Raw genomic sequence first — 21,172 nt, forward strand, 5'->3', positions numbered from 1 at the left:
TATATGCAAACATGTGCACCACTCCCCCACCAACATGCCATATCATTCACCTCAGCACTGTCTTGGGCAGGGTGGATGGGAAGATAAAAAGAGCTATGTGGTAAGTATCTGACAATATCTGGAAAAATATAGAAGTTGTGAAAATTCCAGCACTTGGGAGCTTTCATTTGCACTCTTGCACTTGTGACTCTGTAAATGAGAAAGTATCTGAGGCACAGTTGTAGCTGCGTGAACACTACAATAACTTATTGTAACGTAAAGTATTTGTTGGACTAAAACCCATGAATTTGCTTTGACTTATTAATGCCGCATTTGGTCCACTTTCTGCAAACAACTGGATGAGCAAAGTTTTGTTTGCAAGGAGAAGAAGTGTTGTAAATACTTGTGTGAATATGCATTTGCATGTGTATTCCCACCAGAAGTATTCACTTGGCCATCTTGAGTTGGCAAGTCATTCAGTCAAGGAGCAGAAATGCAATGTAGGTGACTCATCATGGTGCATGTGGTACATAGTCTAAGCAATAATCTTGGTGAAGAGTTAGTCACTAATCAAAGATGGATGATTTCAAATAATAAATCAGTTCATACAAAACAGATCTCCTTGCAGCTAACACAATGAGGGAGAAATCCACCAGGCAGTACACCACCTAAGTCCCACGCAGGTCCTTGGGCTGCTCAGTCTTTGTGCTCACTTTTTGCACAGTGATTAATTTCACCCTAACAGAACAAAGGGCTGCTATATTCATCTGATAGATTGTTTACTGTGTATGGCTTGCCTAACTCTGCGTGCAACCATTCAACAATGACAAGGTAGAGACAAACCTGCAAGAAAACATGCATGAAGTGTGTAATCAAAATAACTTCAGGATGTTACACTTACTGCAATTCCATTGCAGGCCATGCTACTACAGTAGAGATGAACTTACTCCAAGACCTTTGAACAGATTTGTACAATGCTATTAAGCCTCTTTAAAGACTTTTGTCACAATCCATTGGGATTATTCAATTTGTTCATTATGGAGAAATTACAAGCAAATAAAATGAGAACAGAAGAAAAAGAAAGTCTAGTGGATCCTGATAACAAGCCAAAATTACCACCACAAAATAATGCTTATTCCCAGTAAAAGGGGGGAAAGAATAATTCCAGATATCACCATGTGGTACCCACTGCCAAATGTAGGCTTTATCTTAATGGTAAACACATAACAACTTTATCCAACAGAGCTAATAGCAAAACTGCCCATCTGCAACCAACTCATAGTTCTGAATAGCGGTGGCTCAACATACAATGCCAAATAAATAACCTCAAGCATTATCCACCATTTCACAAGCATAAAATACAGGTGGTCTCTGCAGTCTTCCATAATACAGGATTTCGTACCAAGGGAAACAATGAGCTAGATTTGATGACCCAGGTCATCTTTTCTTCTAAATCCAAAGAATGGCTGCTGAGTCAGACAAATAATAATGAAATAAGTATAAAGAAATTGCACCCTTATTGTGCTGATTTTTTACTACCCGTCCAATAAATGGTGAAAAACTATAATTTTTTTAATGTACTTCTTTAAAATAGAAGTCATTATGGACTATTAGGGAATGTTCTTCCAGTGCAGGCATTGATTACCCATATTGCTAAGCCTATTAAAGCTTCTTCTAAACACTGAACGGAAGTCATTCCAATACGTCCTAAGGGGATGGAGTCCGTCTTTTCCCATGGCTTGTTCTCTGCAAAAATGACAAACAACTAAGAACATCAGAGTCACTTGCAGTAACTGTTGGACAAGTTAAAATATAAAAATAAAAGGAGGTTCTGTTGGTAAGGGAGTGTAACATGTTCCCTGCTGCATCAGTGCAATTTGCTTTTAACGGCACAAATCCCGGCAGCCTGCGTATAAATAAAATGGACAGGAGAAAGAAACGTAGTAGAACTTTTTGAATCAAAATGAAGCACGATGCCCTGATCCAAAGCCTATTGAAATCAATGGCAAGGCTCCCATAGATATCAGTGGGTTTTGAATCAGGCCCAAAATGTAATTAGTGAGGAAATGGCTTTGAAAAAGAAACAGGTGTGGAGCAATCACCAATCATCACACTAATTTGTTTCTTTAGTATTTTTAACATACCCTTCTGGAAAAGATGGGTGGAATACAGCCCTGGAGCAGACATACACAGGTTCTATTACATTCTGTAGGATGCTTCATACAAAATGCATCAGAAGGCTATTCATTTACATACCATTTTTCCAGGAGGCTAAGGGAAGCTTATAGGAATAACAAAGCACGAAATAGGAGTCAAGACTTCTTCCTGTGTATGAGCCCAATCCTAGCAATACTTGTAAGCAAGCATAGTGTTTACTTTCATAGCAACAGGTTAAGTTTACAAAAATGCTTATGGGCCAGATTTGTGAGAGTCAGGCACTTCTCTACCTTTACAAATCTAGCCCTAAGTGACTTAGGAGACTAAGCCCCATTTTTAACAGTCATTTAGTCACGTAGGCTCCCAAGTCCCATTGACTTTAATTAAGTCTTAGGCTCCTAAGTCACTTTTGAGAAACAAGGTGGGTGAAGTCATATTTTATTAGACTGACTTCTGTTAACAGAAGTCGATTCCAGATAAGATATGACCTCACCTACCCTTGTCTCTCTAATATCCTGGGACCAACAGAATGATGGCTACAACACTGCACAACTCACTTTTGAAAATTTTACCCAATGGATCTATACACAGTAGTAGTAAGCATGGTGCTGGGTATTACAGCCCAGGTTTTTTATTTTATTTAAGTATTGCTGCACTCAGCATTGCAATACCTAACTGATTTAGGGGCTTCAATATTTTCAAGAGGAATTTAGACAAGCCAAAATCCTATTGTAAGTCGATGGATTTAGGCTCCTAAATCAGTTAGGTGTTGCAACATTGAGCACAGCAATATTAAGTGCCTTCAGGACTGGGTCCTACATTATACAAGAAGAAAGCAGGCACAAATGAGAGAATCCTGTGTAGGATTAGAATCCAGTGCTACCTAAACATGAAGATAAAGTCTCAATCAACTTCAGTTTAAAAGCACACATACATTTATCCCTGGTTGTTTAAAGGCTCAAAAAGATTGTTTATTTGAGTAAGCTCATCACCTAAATTAAATTAATTTCACCTGTAGCTCAGCACCAAGCTCAGTTTCCGCTTTAAATTATCAGAAAGGAAAAGAAGATACTCAAACTCAAGGGAAAAGTAAGCTTCTCGTTTTGTTTTGGTTGTTTATGTTCAGCCATAAAAAGGGAAAGAGAGGACCTTTAAAGAAAATTTTTTCTGTGTTAATTTTCTAAGCAAACAGGTAGCATTAGCAAGAAATACATATCAGAAGGGGCTGTACTCTAGTGAGGTTTCAGCTAATGTTATCGTATAACATGATGTGCTCATAATAACCCTCCCATGTTTTTTGTCTGTTTCTCCAAGAGTATCACGGATTTTGTCTAGTTTGGATAATTTACTGATCTCAGTATGTTACACATCTTCAGTTAGTTACCAAAATGACTACAGAAATACACAGTTTGGCAACACATTAAGCATACAATGCTTTTATGATGCTCTGTAATTATAGTACACAATCTTATACCATGATGCATCATAAGTGCAGTTGCACAACCTGATAAAATAAGGAAAATCTCACCTGTATAATCTGATATTATGCACATGTAGCTAGATTTTGAAAACCAGTTGTATATGATAAACTCTTGCATTTCGAGAAATAGACCTCCACCAGGATCAATCAGGCCAACTACTCTGCCTTCAAAATTAGTGAGATTGTAAATCACACTGAAGTGTGGAGCAGTCAACTGATTCCTTTTTTGATGGGGAAGAGCACCTTAATTCAGGAAGGCAATGCCAGAAAGGAGCACACTAGTAGGGAGAGAACACTTCAAATGAAAACAACACAACAAACTTCCATCAAGCCAACTCTAGCAGCCCTGGACTCCCAATTGTGACAGTGACTCAAATAGGAAACACCTTCACAAGGGAAGCAGGTACAATGTATGCAACCCTTCCCCTCCCTCCAAAAAACCTTTGCCTGACTTGATCACAGGAGGAAAAGCCTAAGCTGGTTGGGAAGCCATCTGTCCTTTTATGCATACAGTTTCTGCTATGTCTCAAACACCTGCTGTCAAGCACAGCAGCTGAACTAAATAGCCAGTAGGACAACACTGAAAAACTTAGATTCATATAAAGACCTGATAATGGGCAGCTCTAACAAGATGGGATTTTCTAACTGCAGTTTTTGTGCAAACCCTCGACATGAATTTTTTTACCCTGACGAATTCTCAATGTGGTACTGTCACTTAAACTACCCTATGCCCCTTGAGGTTCCTTTCCCACCCCCGGCTGTAAAACAACATTCCCCAAAATGACTACAGGTAACGTAAGTGCCTGGACTGATAACTTGAGATGCCCAAGTCAATCCAAAGACCCTCCCTTCCCCAGCCCTAAGGGGTAATAAGAAGCTGACAGCAGGTGTTAGCAGAGAATATCCTTTACAAAAATAATCTGTCAAATATGCTAAATCGAGACTAAAGTACAAACTCTGGCACCTAAAGGAATCTAGCCAAGATATTAAATTAAATAGTTACTGTCTTCCACTGTCAGGGAGATGGGACGCTCCATCAGGTTCCACCTACACTACTTGATACCCAGTTGAAATTATCTGTCACCCTGAAGTTGGCTAAGGCAGCCTCACAACTCCCCCAGCCCCTTTCCAGCTCAGAGCCAGGAAAACAACCTCACTTACACTTTTGCCTTCACCACCTGCTTGGGGCGCAGGATCTTCTCTCCCCAAACACGGCATGATTTCTTCTGCTACTACTCCGTCCTTCCCACTGTTTCTTCCTTCATTCCCCAGCTTCAACCTCTTCCCCTCGGGTTGGGAATCATCCAGGTCCTCCCTTCTCATCTTGCCATCTCTGCCTCGCTGCTTCACCACATCCTCTGGGCTGCCAGACGGATTAGACATTTTTTAAAATGCCGAGCACTTTTTTTATTTGGCCTGCTGAAGCTGCCTCTCTGGAGGAGCTGTGGCTTCTGAGAGCTCGGTGATGTGCTCTCGCTCTTCTTTTCAACATTTAACTAGGGTTTCAAAAGCCTTTATAGGATTTACACACACCACTTCTATTTCTCTACCGCCCTCTGCTGGTTACTGGCCAGCACTATTCCCACAGAATATCAATTTCAACAGCATACTGCACACAAGCTTCTCTATTCCTCCATCTCCCTAATAAAAAGCAATAACCTTCCCTACATTGGTTGCATGCACATTTCTCCTGCCGCTCACTTTGCCAAAATCCTTGTACTTATGCTTGCCCTGCTCCAAAGAAATTAACTTTCCTTAAAGCACAGCACATTGAGCTGTAGTCTGCTGCACCTCCGTTTAGAAGCAACTTTACCTCCGTCTCAGAGGAATGCACTGTTTTAAAATACTAATATTGAAACGGAGCATGATTAACCATGAAAAATAACTGTAGAATGTTTAATACCAAGCAAAGTTCATTTCAACCCGCCTCCCTTCAGGATTCTTCCCCCATGTCCTTTACTTTGCAAGTTTGCTGAGCGTTTCAGAAGTTCATGTCCGACATTTGAGCATTGCCCTGTTTGGAACTGTTCTGTCCCTTCCTCATTATCTTGCAATAGCCATAACATGTGCCTCCTTCTCCTGGTCTTCTGATAGTCAAAGTAGCAGAGGCAACACAATCCAGAGTAATAAAAAGGCCATCTGCGGCCCTCTGTTCTCTCTGCGCTAGCTCCCATAGACTTAGTGGGAGTTGCTTATATCCTGCAGAAGGAGAATTAATTCCCCCTGGGGCTTTCCACAAACATCTGGAGATGTTCTGCACAGAAGGTTAGGAGCTGGAGGCCATGATTTTTAGAAGTGGGGGCCTAAGTTCAGTTGCTAAGTACATATTTAGGTACCGAGTCAATATCCATGTCTGCAATTCGAGACACCTCAGGTCTCACTTCGGAGGTGCTGAGCACTCACAGCCCTAGTTGAAGTCAAGTGGAGTTGCAGGTACTTAGCACCTCTGAAAGTCAGGCCCAAGTTGTGTGAAGTTGAGTATCCAAAAATGGAGGCATCCAAAATAAATGGATACAGTTTCCCAACTGTAAAATATAGTAAAACCTGTCTGCCTCCGAGTGTGTCAGTTGGTAAAATGCTTAGAGATGGAGATAGGCCATATGGGATGAACTGATTTTTTTTTAATTGCTCAACTTCTAGAATGACCACCGCCTAATACACATTGTACTTCACAACCTACACTACCCTACCTTCCCTGCGTTCCTTTACCTTTTGTATTGTGCACCCTTCCTGACTAATGAGATGAAAAAAATAACCTGCAGCATAGAGAATTCTGTTTCTCTTCAATAAAAAATTAGGAGGAACAGAGAGTCTGCCAGCAGGAGCAGAGACAAGCATTTATAGCAGGTACAGCTTCTCCATGGGGGAAGGAGGGAGCTGTCAACTAACTAGGGTTATTCCTCCTTCCCCTTTCCCCAGCAACCCCTTAACACAGAACCACGTAAAGGAGACTTCTGTTCTGGAGACACCAGGCACCAGCCACGTGAGCTCAGGGAAGAAGAAACTGCTGGAACAGGCCCTTCAGAAACTCAGCCAGTATGAGCAAGGATCTTTGGCCAAGGATGACATCAGTGTCCAATTGCTTTCTACCCATCTGACTTGAAAAATACTTTTCCTTCTTCTGATTGGCGGTTTGCTCCAACGCCTCCCAACCCTTTCCCCTCCAGCCTCACTCCACCTGCTCTCTATGCTCCCCTCCTGCATGGAGCAACTGCAGTTGTTCTCCAGATCTCAGGTCATCCTCCATTTCGAAAGGTAGGGTTCTGTTGTAGCAGGTTCTCAGCATTGTGTTATGCGGTGTTCACATAAAAGTATTTTCATCATTAAATCTAAGCTCCCTTTGCCTTCACAATGCACCTTCTGCCTTCCCTTAACACTCCGGCCCCTGCCTCCATGTCCTTGCTCCCTTTCTTCATTTTTCTGGTTAGCTTAGCCCCTCAAAACCAAACCTCACCCAATATGCTAAGAGAGAAATAATTTTGAAATAACACACTGTTTTCCCTCCCATTGCTCACCTTGATTGTTTGTAATTTGGGCTGGTCAAAAGTTTTCTGACATGCAATTTTCCATTGGAAAATGCCAATTCAACAGAATTAAAACATTTTATGGGAATGCATCAGTTCCATCAGAACTTTGGACAGAAACCAGACAGGCAGGTTGCGGGCTTTCCTGACTACATACCCGCCAGCCCAGCCAGCTGTCCAGCTCCCCAACTGGCCTGCTCCTTACATTTTTGTTTCAATTCTCCCAAACAGATTTTTTTTCAAAAATTCCATTTCACAGAATATTTCAGAAATTTTTGTTTTGTGCCAATTTGAAACAAAGTTTGAAATTCTTTGCAAACAGGAATTTCATTTTTTTTTTACCAGTTCTGTATGTTCTATTTCTTTCCATAACCCTTTCTGTTGTCTGTTTAGATTGTAAGATCTTCAGGGCTGGGGTTGTCTCTTGTTATGTACCTTAAATCGGTATAGCACCTAACACTATGGGATCCTGGTCTCACGCAGGGTCCCTAGGCACCACTTCAATTCACTCAGTCCAGGGTTAAGTTTTATACCACGGCAGTGGTCTTGCACAGAGACCATGCCAGGATCAGGGCCTAAATAGTCATTACTGAAGTCATTACTACTGGCAGGGGGTGAATAAAATGACCAGTCTGGAACAGGAGACATTGCAACAGCAACATTTATTTGTCCCTTTTATTCTAGCTAGCTGTGCTCCTGGCATAACTGTTACTGTCAGTCTAACTTTACTGGGTCACCTTCTACCTCAGCTGCATAGTTAGTTTAATAGCCAGGGCTTTTAGCAATATTCGAACACTTTTTTCCTTAAGTTTCAGTATTTGACCTCATATTTTAAAAGAAAGCACTTGCTACCAAATGAGCATTTTCAGATTCCAAGTTCCATGCTGCCCTTCAGCTCTATTTGCAAGACCGAGTACAAGTCAAATAATGCAATAAGCACAGTTTGCTCAATATTAGCACCCACTTCAAATACATTAACCAAGTGAACCAAGAGACACAATGCTTTGAAAGCTTGGGAAACACTGTGTGACTAATTTCCAAGATATTTAGACTTCTAGCCATGATTAAAAATTGCAAGAATATCAACAACAAATAGGATAGCTACATAGCCCCAGAAGTTATATATAGTTTTGTCTGATCTCATACTAGTCAGCATCTGTTTTTGAGTTTTATAGTACAGTGCAGTACAATGCATAATCTTCACATTGTTGTTGTTCGCAGTGTTGCTGTCGCTGTGTTAGTCCCAAGATATTAGAGAGAGAAGGTGGGTGAGGTAATATCTTTTATTAGACAAACTTCTGTTAGGGTTCTGAAGAGCTCTGTGGAGCTCGAAAGCTTCTCTCTCTCGCCATCGGGTTGGTCCAATAAAAGATATTACCTTACCCACTTTATTTTCACATCAAGTATTCAAAGGCACTGTACTAAGGCAGTCAGAAAGAACAAACTGAAAGGTACCAAAAGACTGACAGGATAATATTTCAAATTTACTTTTAATCAAGACCTAGAGTGAACCAGTTGGAGCAGCCTCAGGGGTCTCTGACTGCAAAGGGATCCACAGAATAAGGTGTATGGCCAGATAATGTAAAACAACCTTCTTTACAGAAGTATGGAGTTATTTGTACTGATGTCCCTGCCAAAAGCACTGCCCATGAAGATGGTATTGCAAGGAGCGATTTAGGCCATGTCTACATTCTCGGGACTAAAGCAGCATAAATATGCCAGCATAGTTGTAAACCCGTAGTGCACAGTGGCAGGTTAACGCACAAGCCCATGGGGGCCAATTTGATGGCCTCTGCAGGAGCATGGGAACCTGTGTAGAAGGGGGACAGTGGTTCCAGAACTGTGGCCCTACCTCCTGGTCCTCCTCTTAGCCCCTAGGATCCCATCCCCTGACCAGACCAGAAGCCAGAGCCGGACCATGGTAAGAGCTACCCACAGATCCTGGGCTGCTGTGGGGAGCCGCCAACCCTCTACCTGCTCTGGCCCCCTACCCCATATCCCTAACCCTGGGGCATGACATCCAGGGCAGGTGGAGGGCCCAGGGCTCCCCACAGCCTTCCCAGGCTCTGCTCCCCATATTCCTTCACAGAGAATCTATATCAGACCTGCTGAATCTGTAAGAGAATTCCACCTCACCTACAAAATGGTTGTTGGCGATTCTCCTGGCTTTCAACATTATGCTCACCATTTCTTCCCATCCTCACCTCACCTGCATGCAAATCAAGTTGCACACAATGAATAATTCAAACACTAGAACAACAGTGAACCACAGACTGTAAGAGAAGTCTTCAGTGACTGACATGCCACCAAATTATATACACAAACACACCTCATTAGGATAGATATCCCGGTTTCAAGAACAATAGTTAACCCCTTCCTGGTTCTTTTTTGCAAACTGGCCTATTAACCTCTTTCTCCAGTCACTTGGCAGATATTTTTAGTGAGTCATCCAGAGCAATCACTACTGTATTCAGAACTGAACCTTCACTGAATGCCGTAATTGGGATTCATATCTCATCATTAAAAACAACAGCATTCCATCCATTTCACCCCATTCAGACTTCTCTTGACAATTCATCAGCACCATAACAAACAATAAGTGCTTTTGCTTGTAGCCTGTCAGCTGTAGATTTATTTGTAATTATTGTTGATCCCTATGCCTGGCACCTATAAATTATTCTAATATCCTTATTGCTCTATATAACCATAAGAAACCTCATTTATCAGCTCCACAGTTGATCTTGGGTGCTTTGTACAAGATTTATTCTGGTTTTACATTTACTTATTACATTAAGAATATGCAAATTATTTTGCAGTGTATCATCAAGTGCCAGGCTTGGACATTTCACTTTTAGATCCACTTTCTCCTTGGTTTTCTTCATGCAAAGACACTGATTTAAAACTTTTCCTTAGTTTCAGAGCAACTATACTTTCAATGCTGTCACGCACTGCACACTAGTGTTGCCTCAGTAGTTAACAAAAACATCTGCCACTTCACACAACACTTCAGCTACCATGCCCTCCATTTCTGCAGAGGTGGCAGCTATTACACACAGTAATACTGCTAGGGGAAAACAAACAAACAAAACCCCAAAACACAAATCCCCACCATTTTGTAAAAATGCACATTTTGGTGTCACGTTTTGGTGCCATTTTCACTACATTGTCAATTGAAACATTTCCCCCAGCCCTACTCAAAACAGTTCCCAAATGCCTACTAATGCTCATGACGCAGTGTGATACAAAACTGCTCAATGTCAAACCCCTCCAGTGAAGAACAGAGGATCTGTAGCCCGGGCTCAATGTTATGCAAAGTGCCTGTATTACCAGAAGACAGGCAGTGTATTAAGCATTTATATCCAAGTAAAACAGGAGTAATGCCACAAAGTCAGTGGAGCTACACCTGAGTAAAACTGGTCCAGCGAATGGAAAAAAAAAATCAACCCTTACATTTAAATTAAATCTGGTAGCTTGGCATCTCTTATTGCTAAACAGAGGACAGATTGTCGAGAGATAGGATTGAAAATGAATTAACAAAAATGAAAAATTAATTTTATATACTCAGCTTACTTATATTAGCTTCCACATTAAACTCTGCATCACATTGTCCTAATCACTTCTAAAAAGCTTGTAAATATTTCAGTATTCCTTGTTAGAGAGTTTTATGTTCACTGACAAACATTGGAGACACTGATTGTATTGTTTATTGCTTAGAGCGAACGTGGCAGGAACATCTCTATTACTAGCTTGTTTATATGACAACTTCCAACCTTTGGACTAGCGGGGTCTGAAATAACAAACACTCCCATTATTCATACGCCTGAAGCACTGCGGCATTGGGAAGCGCCCTGCTTCCTGGTGTGGTCTTCATTCCCATCCTTTAGCTTGATTCAGTCGGCATTTATCCGAATTTTGAGCATGGGGTGTCATGTGAAATCACGTGAGCTAGGACCTAAAATATCCATGTGCGAAAATGCACAGGCTGCCAGTTAGCCTAAAGTAATTACAGATAATATGGAATAATAACTATATATATGCATGGCCTTACCTTGGTTGGCACAAGAATTAAGCCTGGACTGGTCCTCTCTAGTATCTTGAGCTAACGGTGAACCTGGCTGAGATATTAAAATGACCAGCTATGTCTGTTCATCCTAGACTGTCAACAGTGGTGCTGTTCTTCTCTGTGCATTGTTTTGACATTGTTCATTTGAAAGCAACATTTTGCTCCTGCCTGCTTTGCCCTCTTCTTTATTTAGTCTTTCCTGCGTTTTTAATGGAGCAGAAGCCATTTCATTCGCCTGTTGATGCCATTAGTCCCCATAGCAGCGTCAGCATCAGCCGTGCTAGCAGCAGCCTGCACAGCTCTGGGAACAGCATTTGCTATGGACTAGCAAGGAGGGGAGCTCACATTCAAACGGTTCTGATAAAATTACTTTGACTGAAGGGTTTATCTTGATGCATCTCAGTGGGGAAACTTGAAGGCAGAGGTTTCACCACAGGTTTCCCTTGGGGATGGAGAGGCTGGGCAAATCAGAGTGGAAAAACAGCAGTGTGGTTTCCGTATATACAGATCAGCCTCTCAAGCAACTTGGAAGATCTCGTGTTCAGGTTTCCCCATGATCTTATCGGGTACTATGTTTGGAGCAGTGCTATAGAAATCATCTGTTTCAGCAAGTGACTTTTATAGTACTTGTATCGGAATCCACGGGCCTGGTTTTCAGAAGTGCCGAGCATCCACCCCACCAGATCAACTCAATAGGATCTTTTGGACCTTAGCACTTCTGAAGATTAGGCCCTATGTATCTGGCATCCAACCTCTGGAACAGAATGGCCAGTGTATCTAGGTAGATACAGCCCCATCAGTCCTGCCCCAGGCCTGCGGGTGATGCACAAGACATCTGGGCAGCACGATCTGGGCATTACAGGGCACCAAAATATGTGCACCTCCATGAATGGGCTCCAGGGATCCTGTTCCCCATTTCTAGCAACATCACATCATTGTATCTGCCTTCATGGCTGTCTGCACCCATGGGCTGGGTTTATGCTTAAAGGAAACCCATGTAAGGAACACTCCTCTGTTATCATGGCCCTAGGGGAAACACAGCTAATATATGTCATCCATTGTTATATCCTTTAGAACTGATCACACTCATTGACACTCCCATTCAATAGCTAACAGAACATGGCAGGACTTCAGCCAGAAGTCAGCAGATATATGGTCACTTCAGACAGCCCCCGATGAAAAGATTAGCTCTTACATTCTGCAATTAAAACACGCGGTCACTTACTTAGTAGTACACGCATTGCCAATCGGGAAAAAAAAAATCAGAAACACCCCAAGGTTTACACCCCTCAGGCACATTTGGCCAGTGATGCAGTGAGAGAGACTCTTGAAGTTTGCTAGCTGCTATGTACTACACAGAATGGCCTATCAATCTGCATTTCAGCTCTGCCATGACTGATTGGTGACAGCCCAATGTCCCACTTTCAGGAACATTTTACAAGACACGCCTGAGTCTCTAGCTGATAGCAGCCTTTATTTTGCTTCATAGTGAGTTAAAGGCAGGCAAAGGTTCAGAGAGCATTCTCTCTCCTTTCTAGTCCACGAAGTAGTAGGGATAGGAAATCCTCATGGGGTTCACAGCTTGTGGAACCTCTTGGACTTGAACTGGTTTTGGAAAACTACTCTGTTCACAAAGGACATTTTAACCCCCAAGATGACTCAATTACAAACCACCACCCAAGTAACACAGGAACATGTTTTCCTTGCTAAAGGGAAGCTTGTGCTACATAGTAGGCAGAGAAGAGCCTCCACTACCCACGGCCAAAGCTATGATGGAACAATCAGAACCTGTACTTCTATGTTCGTTGTCCTCGGTTTCTTTTCCGTCTCTCCTAAGAATGATGCGAGTCCAACACTGTTGTACCTGGAATCAACCTTTTCAATCTGCCATTTTCCAATGGATTTGAATCTAAGCCAAACAAGTTTGCCCATCCCTAGTAGCATGCATTTCTCTGAGCTTTCAGCCCTTTAATATTCCTGCTGCCATGCCATTACCATGCTGGGAATTCACTGCCCTTACCTGTGCCACAGGTTCAACTGGCTAACAAGAAATCCCGCTTTCAAATCCTGCTGGCCTGCGTCAACAGATTGTTCCTGTTTTATTTTCCAGGGACATATTAGTGTTTCAAACCAATTGTGGAGTGGTTTGTTTTAATATCATCAATGTGTCTAAAAAAATTACTCGTCTGGGTACTGAATATGGTAGCAAATTGAATAGTGGGATGAATTATTATAAAAACAGCTGCAGGCTTTTCAGTTTTCTGGCCACATTAAGAAAATGCTATCTGCTGTATGTCCTGTCTCCACGTTGGACAATGTTCCATTAGCAGCTTCCTTTGAGTAAGTTTATCAAAGTGTCCATTAAATATGGACAACGATTAGCTAAGACTACAGGAGCAGTCCATTGACCTTCTGGCTGAGAGTTTCAAAGCAACCCAAGGGCTTTCATGTTAATGGGAATTGGGAATCAAAGCCTCCTACAGGATTCAGATGTCTAATGCCCATGTCACTACAATAATCTCAGCCTCTGCTTTTAGAGGAAATACAAATTCTTATCTGTAAAGTGGATTTTATATTAAAAGGTCACAGGCCAAAAATTCTGTTACACTAGTATAAACTCAGTATAACTGTAGAGTTACTCCAGATTTACACCGATGTGTTGGAGAGCAGAATATCTTCCTCAGCTGTCATTTTTAAATTTTTATTATTAAAAAAGTCCAAGGGAGGATAGTTTCAGAAAGAGTCCAAGAAACCATTGTGAAAGAAACACCCAAAACACCACAAACACAAGGCTCTCCCTCATCTTGGGAGAGAATTTGAAATGGCCAAAGAATCGGCAACTGCTGCTGCCAGACTGTGAGCTTGCTGGGAAAGGGGTGGTCTTGCTTTTATTTCTGCAACCAAAAGCCTTCAACAAGAAAGTAAAGGAACAAGTATTTGTTGTTTTAATGGCTCACGACTATTAATGATGGTTCCCTTAGGACTTAAAACTTCACATATTAATTCAGAAACCAGCAGGGAAGAATTTATTAAGTAGAATTCCATGTGTATACAGATCGGAGGTTACTTTGAAGCTGTCTTTGGCACAGATGCACATATTGTAGATCCAGTCATACTTTTTTACTGGGCTGAGCTCCTGGATAACTTGACCATGCCTCGTAAATGGGATAACAGTTTATGATATAACACTTTATTGCCTATCCTTTATGCCCTTTGAGTCTGCTTGCATTTACAATGGCATAACTGTAAAGTCTATCCACTATTGTAATCCAACTATTGATATGTTGTTACTGGCCAAAGCCCCTTACTCAGAAAAGCACATAAGCATGTACTTAATGTTTAAGCTTAAAAGTTAAGCATGTGCTTAGAGAAGCCGTATTCAGAGTGGTAGAGATCAGTAAAAATATGTAATTAGAATCAAAGATATTTGTGTGCTTTCTGTTACTGAGAATTTGTATTGGATAGTGTTCTCCTGTCAGAGTCCACTTAGGATTGCTCTGGCCAGGGAGCTGAGCTATGAGGTTCATATTTAAAACTTTCCTAAAATAAGGAGGAGTTTGGACCCACCTGTAGATCACACAAGTTAATCATAAGGGTTTAAACACATGCATCATAGGCTAAACAGCAAGCCCAAGATACTGGGCTAGATGGACTCATGTTCTCATGAGCTATAGGGGTGAAATTCACCCTTGCACAGGTCAGCACCAGGCTTATACCACTAGACGTTGGCAAAGCCTTTTGTCTAACACTCCCTCGCCAAGCAAAAAAATGCAGATTCAACTACACCAAAATGTGTTGGGAATGTGTGTCCATTTCAAATAGTTTGTTTAGAAAAAAAATTCAGGGAAAAATCCCTAAACATTCATTTCAACATTTTCAAAACAACCTTGTTTAAAAGTTTCCTTTACTTCATTAAAAATATCAAAAATATCTAAAAATGCTTGAAGTTGAAACGCAGTGTTTTGTTTTGAGTTGAATATTTCCTTTGACCCAAAACATTTTCCCCCAGCTTTTCAGAATTGTCACCAAACCAAAGAAATCTCTTATTTCCACAGCGCTATGTACAGCACTTAAACCCCATATTTAGGAACTTAAATGGAGCACAGGTTTTGAAGGGTTTCTATGCAGAGGTAAATTTCATCCACTGTGCCCAAATCCAGGCAGCATGACAATAATTTAACACAATCAGCTAAAAAGCCTGATATCTGCAACACATGCTAGCTGCTCAGGACAATTAGTGTAGAAATTCATTTTCACTGTTGCACAAGCCAGGCTGATGGCATGGAAATATACTATGTATGCTCATTTCAAAGCATGTGCTATATGGTATCTTCATTACATATGAAAGCAATAACAATCTAACGAAGAACTAATTTACAACCGTCTCGATCTGCTCCGAGACTTAGAAGGGCATCCATTAATATTTTACAAACCAATAAAGCTTCTTTAAAGAGGTTAACTTTTAATTTAACATATCTAAAATGAGTATTTGAGGCTGGGAGGATGTGGTGTTGCTTTTGCCAGCCAAGATGCCTCCTGCAGATCTCAGAGACAGAGCCTGGGTGGTCTCTGACAACCAAAAGCTTTACTGAACCATTACGGCTCGAAGTTGTTAAGTTCTCATCAGAGGCAGACATGAGAATAGCACTCTGGAGCTTCAGCCCCTGAGGCTGCTCTAAATTACTCTGGGGGACAGTTTTGGCCCCGATAATAATCTGGAATTTGGAAGGTGCCAGAGCTGCTTCCATCAGAAGAATCAGCATAGAACGTGGACCTCAGTCCTTAGAAGGAAATATTTACAAAATATTTACAGACGACACAGGGCTTGTCAACACTTAAAGCAATGCAGCGGTGCTGTGCCACTGCAGTGCTGCAAGGAGGACGTCTCCCCGTGGCACTGGTAACCCACCTCCCTGAGAGGCGGTAGCTAGGATGATGGCAGAATTCTCCCATGGACCTAGCACTGTCTACATGGTGGTAGGCTGGTTTAACTGCATCATTCAGGGATGTGGCTTTTTCACACCCCTGAGCAACATAGTTATAGCAACTTAATTTCCTAGTGTAGTGCAGGCCCCACAATAAGCAAGGTGTGGGGTTGCTTCAGCCTGCACCACACACACACCCCCCACACTGGGGTCGAGAGTATACCTTGGGGGTGGAGGGATTGGCTCATTCCTGCTTTATGGCCCTTTCTCCCTAGCATCACCAGTGCAAAAGAGCCACAGGGAAAGGATGGATTCCTCCATCCGTTTCCTTACCTGTAAATTGAGTGTGATACCTACCACGCAGGGCTCTTACAGGAGCTTTACTTAATATTACACAGCACTGCTTAAGTACCCAAAGGCTGTAGAAGTCTGAGTCATCACAGATCCCAGGGGATTTATTTTATGTTTGCAATCCTCCCTTTCTTCCCCTTTCCTGCATTTTAACTGCAGTTACCACTTGCACCAAAGGCTGACCTCTTTTCTGCAGCGCAGGCACACCCCCTTGCCTCATGCTCTGCTTCCTGATTACTTCATTTTTCATGGTAACTGCAACACCGGGTTAAAAAAAAAAAAAAAGAAATGCTGAGAGATGACTTTCTCTGTGACAATTTCTTCCACTTGGCCATGGTCTGAAAGTCTTGGATCAGATGCAGCTGAGAGAAGTTGCAGCAACAATGACCAGGAGACATGCCAGCTCACTGAAACTCTACTTACTGTTAGCTAGATGCAATAGTTCATCTGGCTCCTTCATATGCAGAAGCACAGGAGAAGAGAGTGCATCTGCACCATGTTCTCTCTGTAAGCACATACAAATCATCACTTTGCCCAGGATTAAGGTTCAAGTTATCTTGGGTGGAATCACTGCTGAATCCTCTGCAGTTTACCCCAATAAAGCCTTTTCTGATTCGTTTTGCTGATCTGTACTCCTGGCCATATGTCCTCCACCCTCTCATATCCTGCCATCTGTGTCTGAGTCCTAATAAGGTACTGGCAGTCCCAGTTCTTTAAATTTCATTCATCATTAGATTTCATGCTAGAAACACACTTCAGAACTTGTGGCAGCAACAGCTGCCATACAATGAAATAAACTTATTTGTATTACTGAGATACATGTCTGAAGGAGCTTAGACTTCTGAGGCTCTGATTTGTTCTGTTCTCTTGAACCTTTGCACCAAAATCCATTTTACAGCTTCTACATATCTCCCAACCCCACTAACGCATCCGCGAGCAACCATAAAGCAAAAGGCAGGTAAGAAAAGTACCTGGCAAATCAAAAACAAATAGTTTAACAAATACCACTATAGAGCCTTCAGTAAGCAAATTCCTTTTGCTATCTAGTCCTCCCAGTTGTCTCACCCTTCTCAATACAGCAAGAACAAATCCTAATGTCACTGCACTGTACGCATTGCAATAACCTGGGCAGCCCCCTGGAAACACATGCAAGTCTTGTCAAAGGGATTACTGTTTACACTTTGTTTCTTAATTTGTTGACTACATTTTTACTCTTCTAGGCACAAGCACAGAGACCACCAACTGCTATAATACAAAATCAGAGTCTAGAAAACTCCCACACATTCTAGACATTCCAGAGACACAAGTCTTCCAATCCACCCCATCACACAGAGCACAGTAGAACTAGATGGGTCTTGCAGTTTGAACATCAACAAATTTAGCTTCCGTTGAGCCACTGAGAGGAAACAATTTCCTGAGTCAAGGACTATTGAGAATGCCTTGCCAATAGGGAGAGCGAAGCTTGAGGATCCTAACAAATCTGGGCTGCCGGCATAAAGCAAAAACAGAAAGGTTGTCTCTGTAGTAGCTGCAACCGCACTAAAAGGGGGGCAGGAGATGAGACTGCCCTTCCCCCTAGACACATTCAGGGGAGAGCCCCTCATCCAGATCATCATGACCCGACAGACTCACCTCTCCCCCAGTCTCATAAAAGGGAAGAGGCAGACTCCAGGGCAGAGCGAGCTGAGGGAATTGGCAGAGATTCAGCAGCAGGAGGAGACACAAAAGCAGCTGTGGCAGGGACATTCAAACAATGAACATTCTTCGTCTAATTGCTGTCTCTTTGTTCTAACCCTCCCCAACCTCTTCACCTCAGCCCAACTCCTACTGTGCTCCATCCTCTGCTATTCCCTCCCCTTGCCACCTGCTTACCTCCCCTTTCAGGTAATCCCCACCCTCCACCACCTCACTCATAACATTTGTTTTAAACAGCTAGCACAATGGGGGCCTGATCTCAGTTGGGGCCCCATAGGCACTACCATAACTTAAACATAATAAATTGGCTTTATCAAGTAAAACCGGTATGTTGAATTTCAACCAGAAATGAAGAAGAAGCCAGCATAGTCTACAGGTCAAAGGTGTAACTTCTATGAAACATTGCTAAGTAAGTGGCTTAACTAACTGAAGTTTGAGTGGTCTTCAGGAGCAGCCCTGAACAAAATGCACTGGAGTAACTCCACCTGGAGGGGACAATGGCATGAATTACTAGGCCAAATGTTCACATCCAGAAGAGAAGGTTGCAACCTTCTCACCATGTGAAGAAAAAACAAATACAGCACCCATGGCTCCAGCTGCTGTCTGGACACCAAGGAGCAGCGAAGTACCAAAGGACGCCCAGCTTGTGAACTTTATCAGATAAACTGCCTGCCTTTTTCAGCTAAGCCATCTCCTCCAGATTTCTATCCTCAAGGGCAACACATCCATGGTGGCCATCAGTCAAACTCCTATCAAAGCCCCAGTTTTGGCTACATACAGAAAGTCTAGATTCCTTCTGCGTCATAACCAAATGAGAAACTGACCTCAGGGGTTAGATGTGGAAGTGTAGGGGGAGAGAGAAGAGAGCGGCTTTGTGTTTGGTGGGGGTTTGGTTCTTCTGGATATCAATGACTAAGTTGCTGCACAATGTGCATCTGGGATGCCTAGGGCTCTGGATAAACAATGTTTTCCATTACTGCAGAAATACGGAGAAAGAGGTATCAAGCATTTTTCACCCACATGAAAAAATAATAAAATACAGGAGCTAGAGCCAAGGTTCTGGTTTGTTTCCTCCTGCCATTATGTAGGATGGTGTAAGGGTTAGTGTTTAAATCCTATTCCAGGGCAGTAGAAAAGGTTAATGCATAACTGTTTGCATCAGCTTTGGAGTAAATCTAGTGTTGCAGGTAAAAAAATACTCTTGATCCTTTTAAGTGCCCCATTGTTCATTCTTAGTATCACTTATTTTACTGGTATTTTATGCTTTAAAAAGTAGCCAAGGAGAAATAAATATTTTAAAAGACATATGGGGGGTTGTGTGGAAGAGGAAAGACATTTCAAGTCTCCTGCCCCTTTCCCCTTTTTCGCCATGAGTCTTTGCCATGGGTCTTTGCACCATGTAATGGCTTACCTTTAATCAGCTAATGCCCTAAACTGTCAGAAAGTATTTTCCTAAGAAATAGAATTATAAGCTCTTATGCTCACTTTTATGGTTGCTAACATGAATTGATTTGAATAAATCAGTCTAACGTTCTCTATGAAATGGAACCAATTGTAAGTGTGCCGTATTTGTTCTGCTTAGAAAGTGAATGGAAACCACTGTACCATTGCAAACCTGGTAGATAAAGGAAAGGAAAGATACTTAATTTACAGTAGACAGGCGTCAGGAGAGGCAGCAATATTATGCTACTCTAATGATTCATTGATAGATAAGTCACACAAGTTACTGTACAGGGAACAGCTTCTGGAAATGTTAAAATCTGTCTTGAGAGGGGCAAAGATATTGATAGACCACAAACGTTTCGGGATGGAGCATGACAACAAATGACCGAAAAGCAAGCATCAGATTGACAGACTAGTCTCTCAGATGCCTTATTCAGCCCACGGGCCTGATCTTCAGTGGCTGAAAACAATGTCAATGGCACTACCCCCGTTTACATCAGCTGAGGATATAGCCAATGGTGGAACCTGAAATTATGAAAGACAGCTTGAAACTTTAATGGATACTCAAGGTAGAGCCCTGGCTGACCTTGGAATGAGACAAGCAACTGGGTCTGTAGTTCCTTTTTGGTGATCCAAAACATTACACACCATATGATGCAGGGAAGGCACAATTACAGTTATAGAACTGAACTCAATGCTGGTGTAGCTCTATTGATATGAGCAGAGTTACAGCAGAGGTAAATTTGGCCTGTAACTTTTCTTCACAAGACTATAACACAAGGTCAGAAACAAAATAAAAATGGTGTATACAGCAAACAAACATTATTGAAAAAAGTATTGCCAGAGAAATTTCCTGCAAGCAGAAGGCTTTGTTAAGATTTTGAAAAAAATTATGAATAACCAGCACTCAGTGTCTTGACCCAGATCTCATGAGTTCACAAATAAGAAAGAGGCTGTGCGAGTGTCTTAGAAGGATGGTGGTGTGACTGAGGCATTTAATGTAGCCTCAGAGCATTTGTTGTTCAATTTGCCTCAAGTTTCCTTTATTATCTTGGGCAAGTTGGCTCTCTGGGCATGAGTTCCTTATCTATGAAATATATAACATCTAGAGCTGGGTGAATAACGGAGTTTTTGGTTCATTAGCTGCTTTCAGACTGAACAAAATATTTGACAATCTAAATACCTTCTTACAATTCAATTTTTAAATGGTTTATTCTGTTTAAACAAAAAACAAAAACAAAAAATTAAACAGACTTCAAACCAAAAAGTTGAAACTTTCATTTAGGAAATGTCAAAATTAAAAATTGTTGGGCTTTATTTATTAATTTAGTGTTTACAATTTTTTTCAAAAACAGAATTTGGCAAAACTGATACGATTGCACAAAACTTTGGCAAAAAACAGATTTGGCAATGCTGAAATGTGCAAAGAAATTCACCTAGCTGTAATAATAAATACTTTTCCTTTTCTCTGTCTTGTTTATTTAGACTGCAAACACTTCAGGGCAAGGAGTACCTACTGTATGTATAGGTACAACACCTAGCACAATGAAGTCCT

At 41.7% G+C, this 21,172-nt stretch overlaps 1 protein-coding gene across 12 annotated transcripts in view; it reads right to left on the reverse strand.

Annotated features, from left to right (window-relative positions):
- RBFOX1 (RNA binding fox-1 homolog 1) overlaps window positions 1-5,108 on the reverse strand; it is a 2,406,891-nt gene extending 2,401,783 nt beyond the window's left edge. For all 12 annotated transcript variants that reach the window (XM_074965499.1, XM_074965501.1, XM_074965500.1 and 9 more), the window contains exon 1: window positions 4,778-5,108. In XM_074965499.1, coding sequence (XP_074821600.1) covers window positions 4,778-4,999 — 222 coding nt within the window. In that variant the 5' untranslated portion in view covers window positions 5,000-5,108. The remainder of the gene's footprint in view (window positions 1-4,777) is intronic.
- Window positions 5,109-21,172: the final 16,064 nt, after the last annotated feature.

This window comes from Natator depressus, chromosome 10 (assembly GCF_965152275.1).
Source record: "Natator depressus isolate rNatDep1 chromosome 10, rNatDep2.hap1, whole genome shotgun sequence".
Lineage (NCBI taxonomy): Eukaryota > Metazoa > Chordata > Testudines > Cheloniidae > Natator > Natator depressus.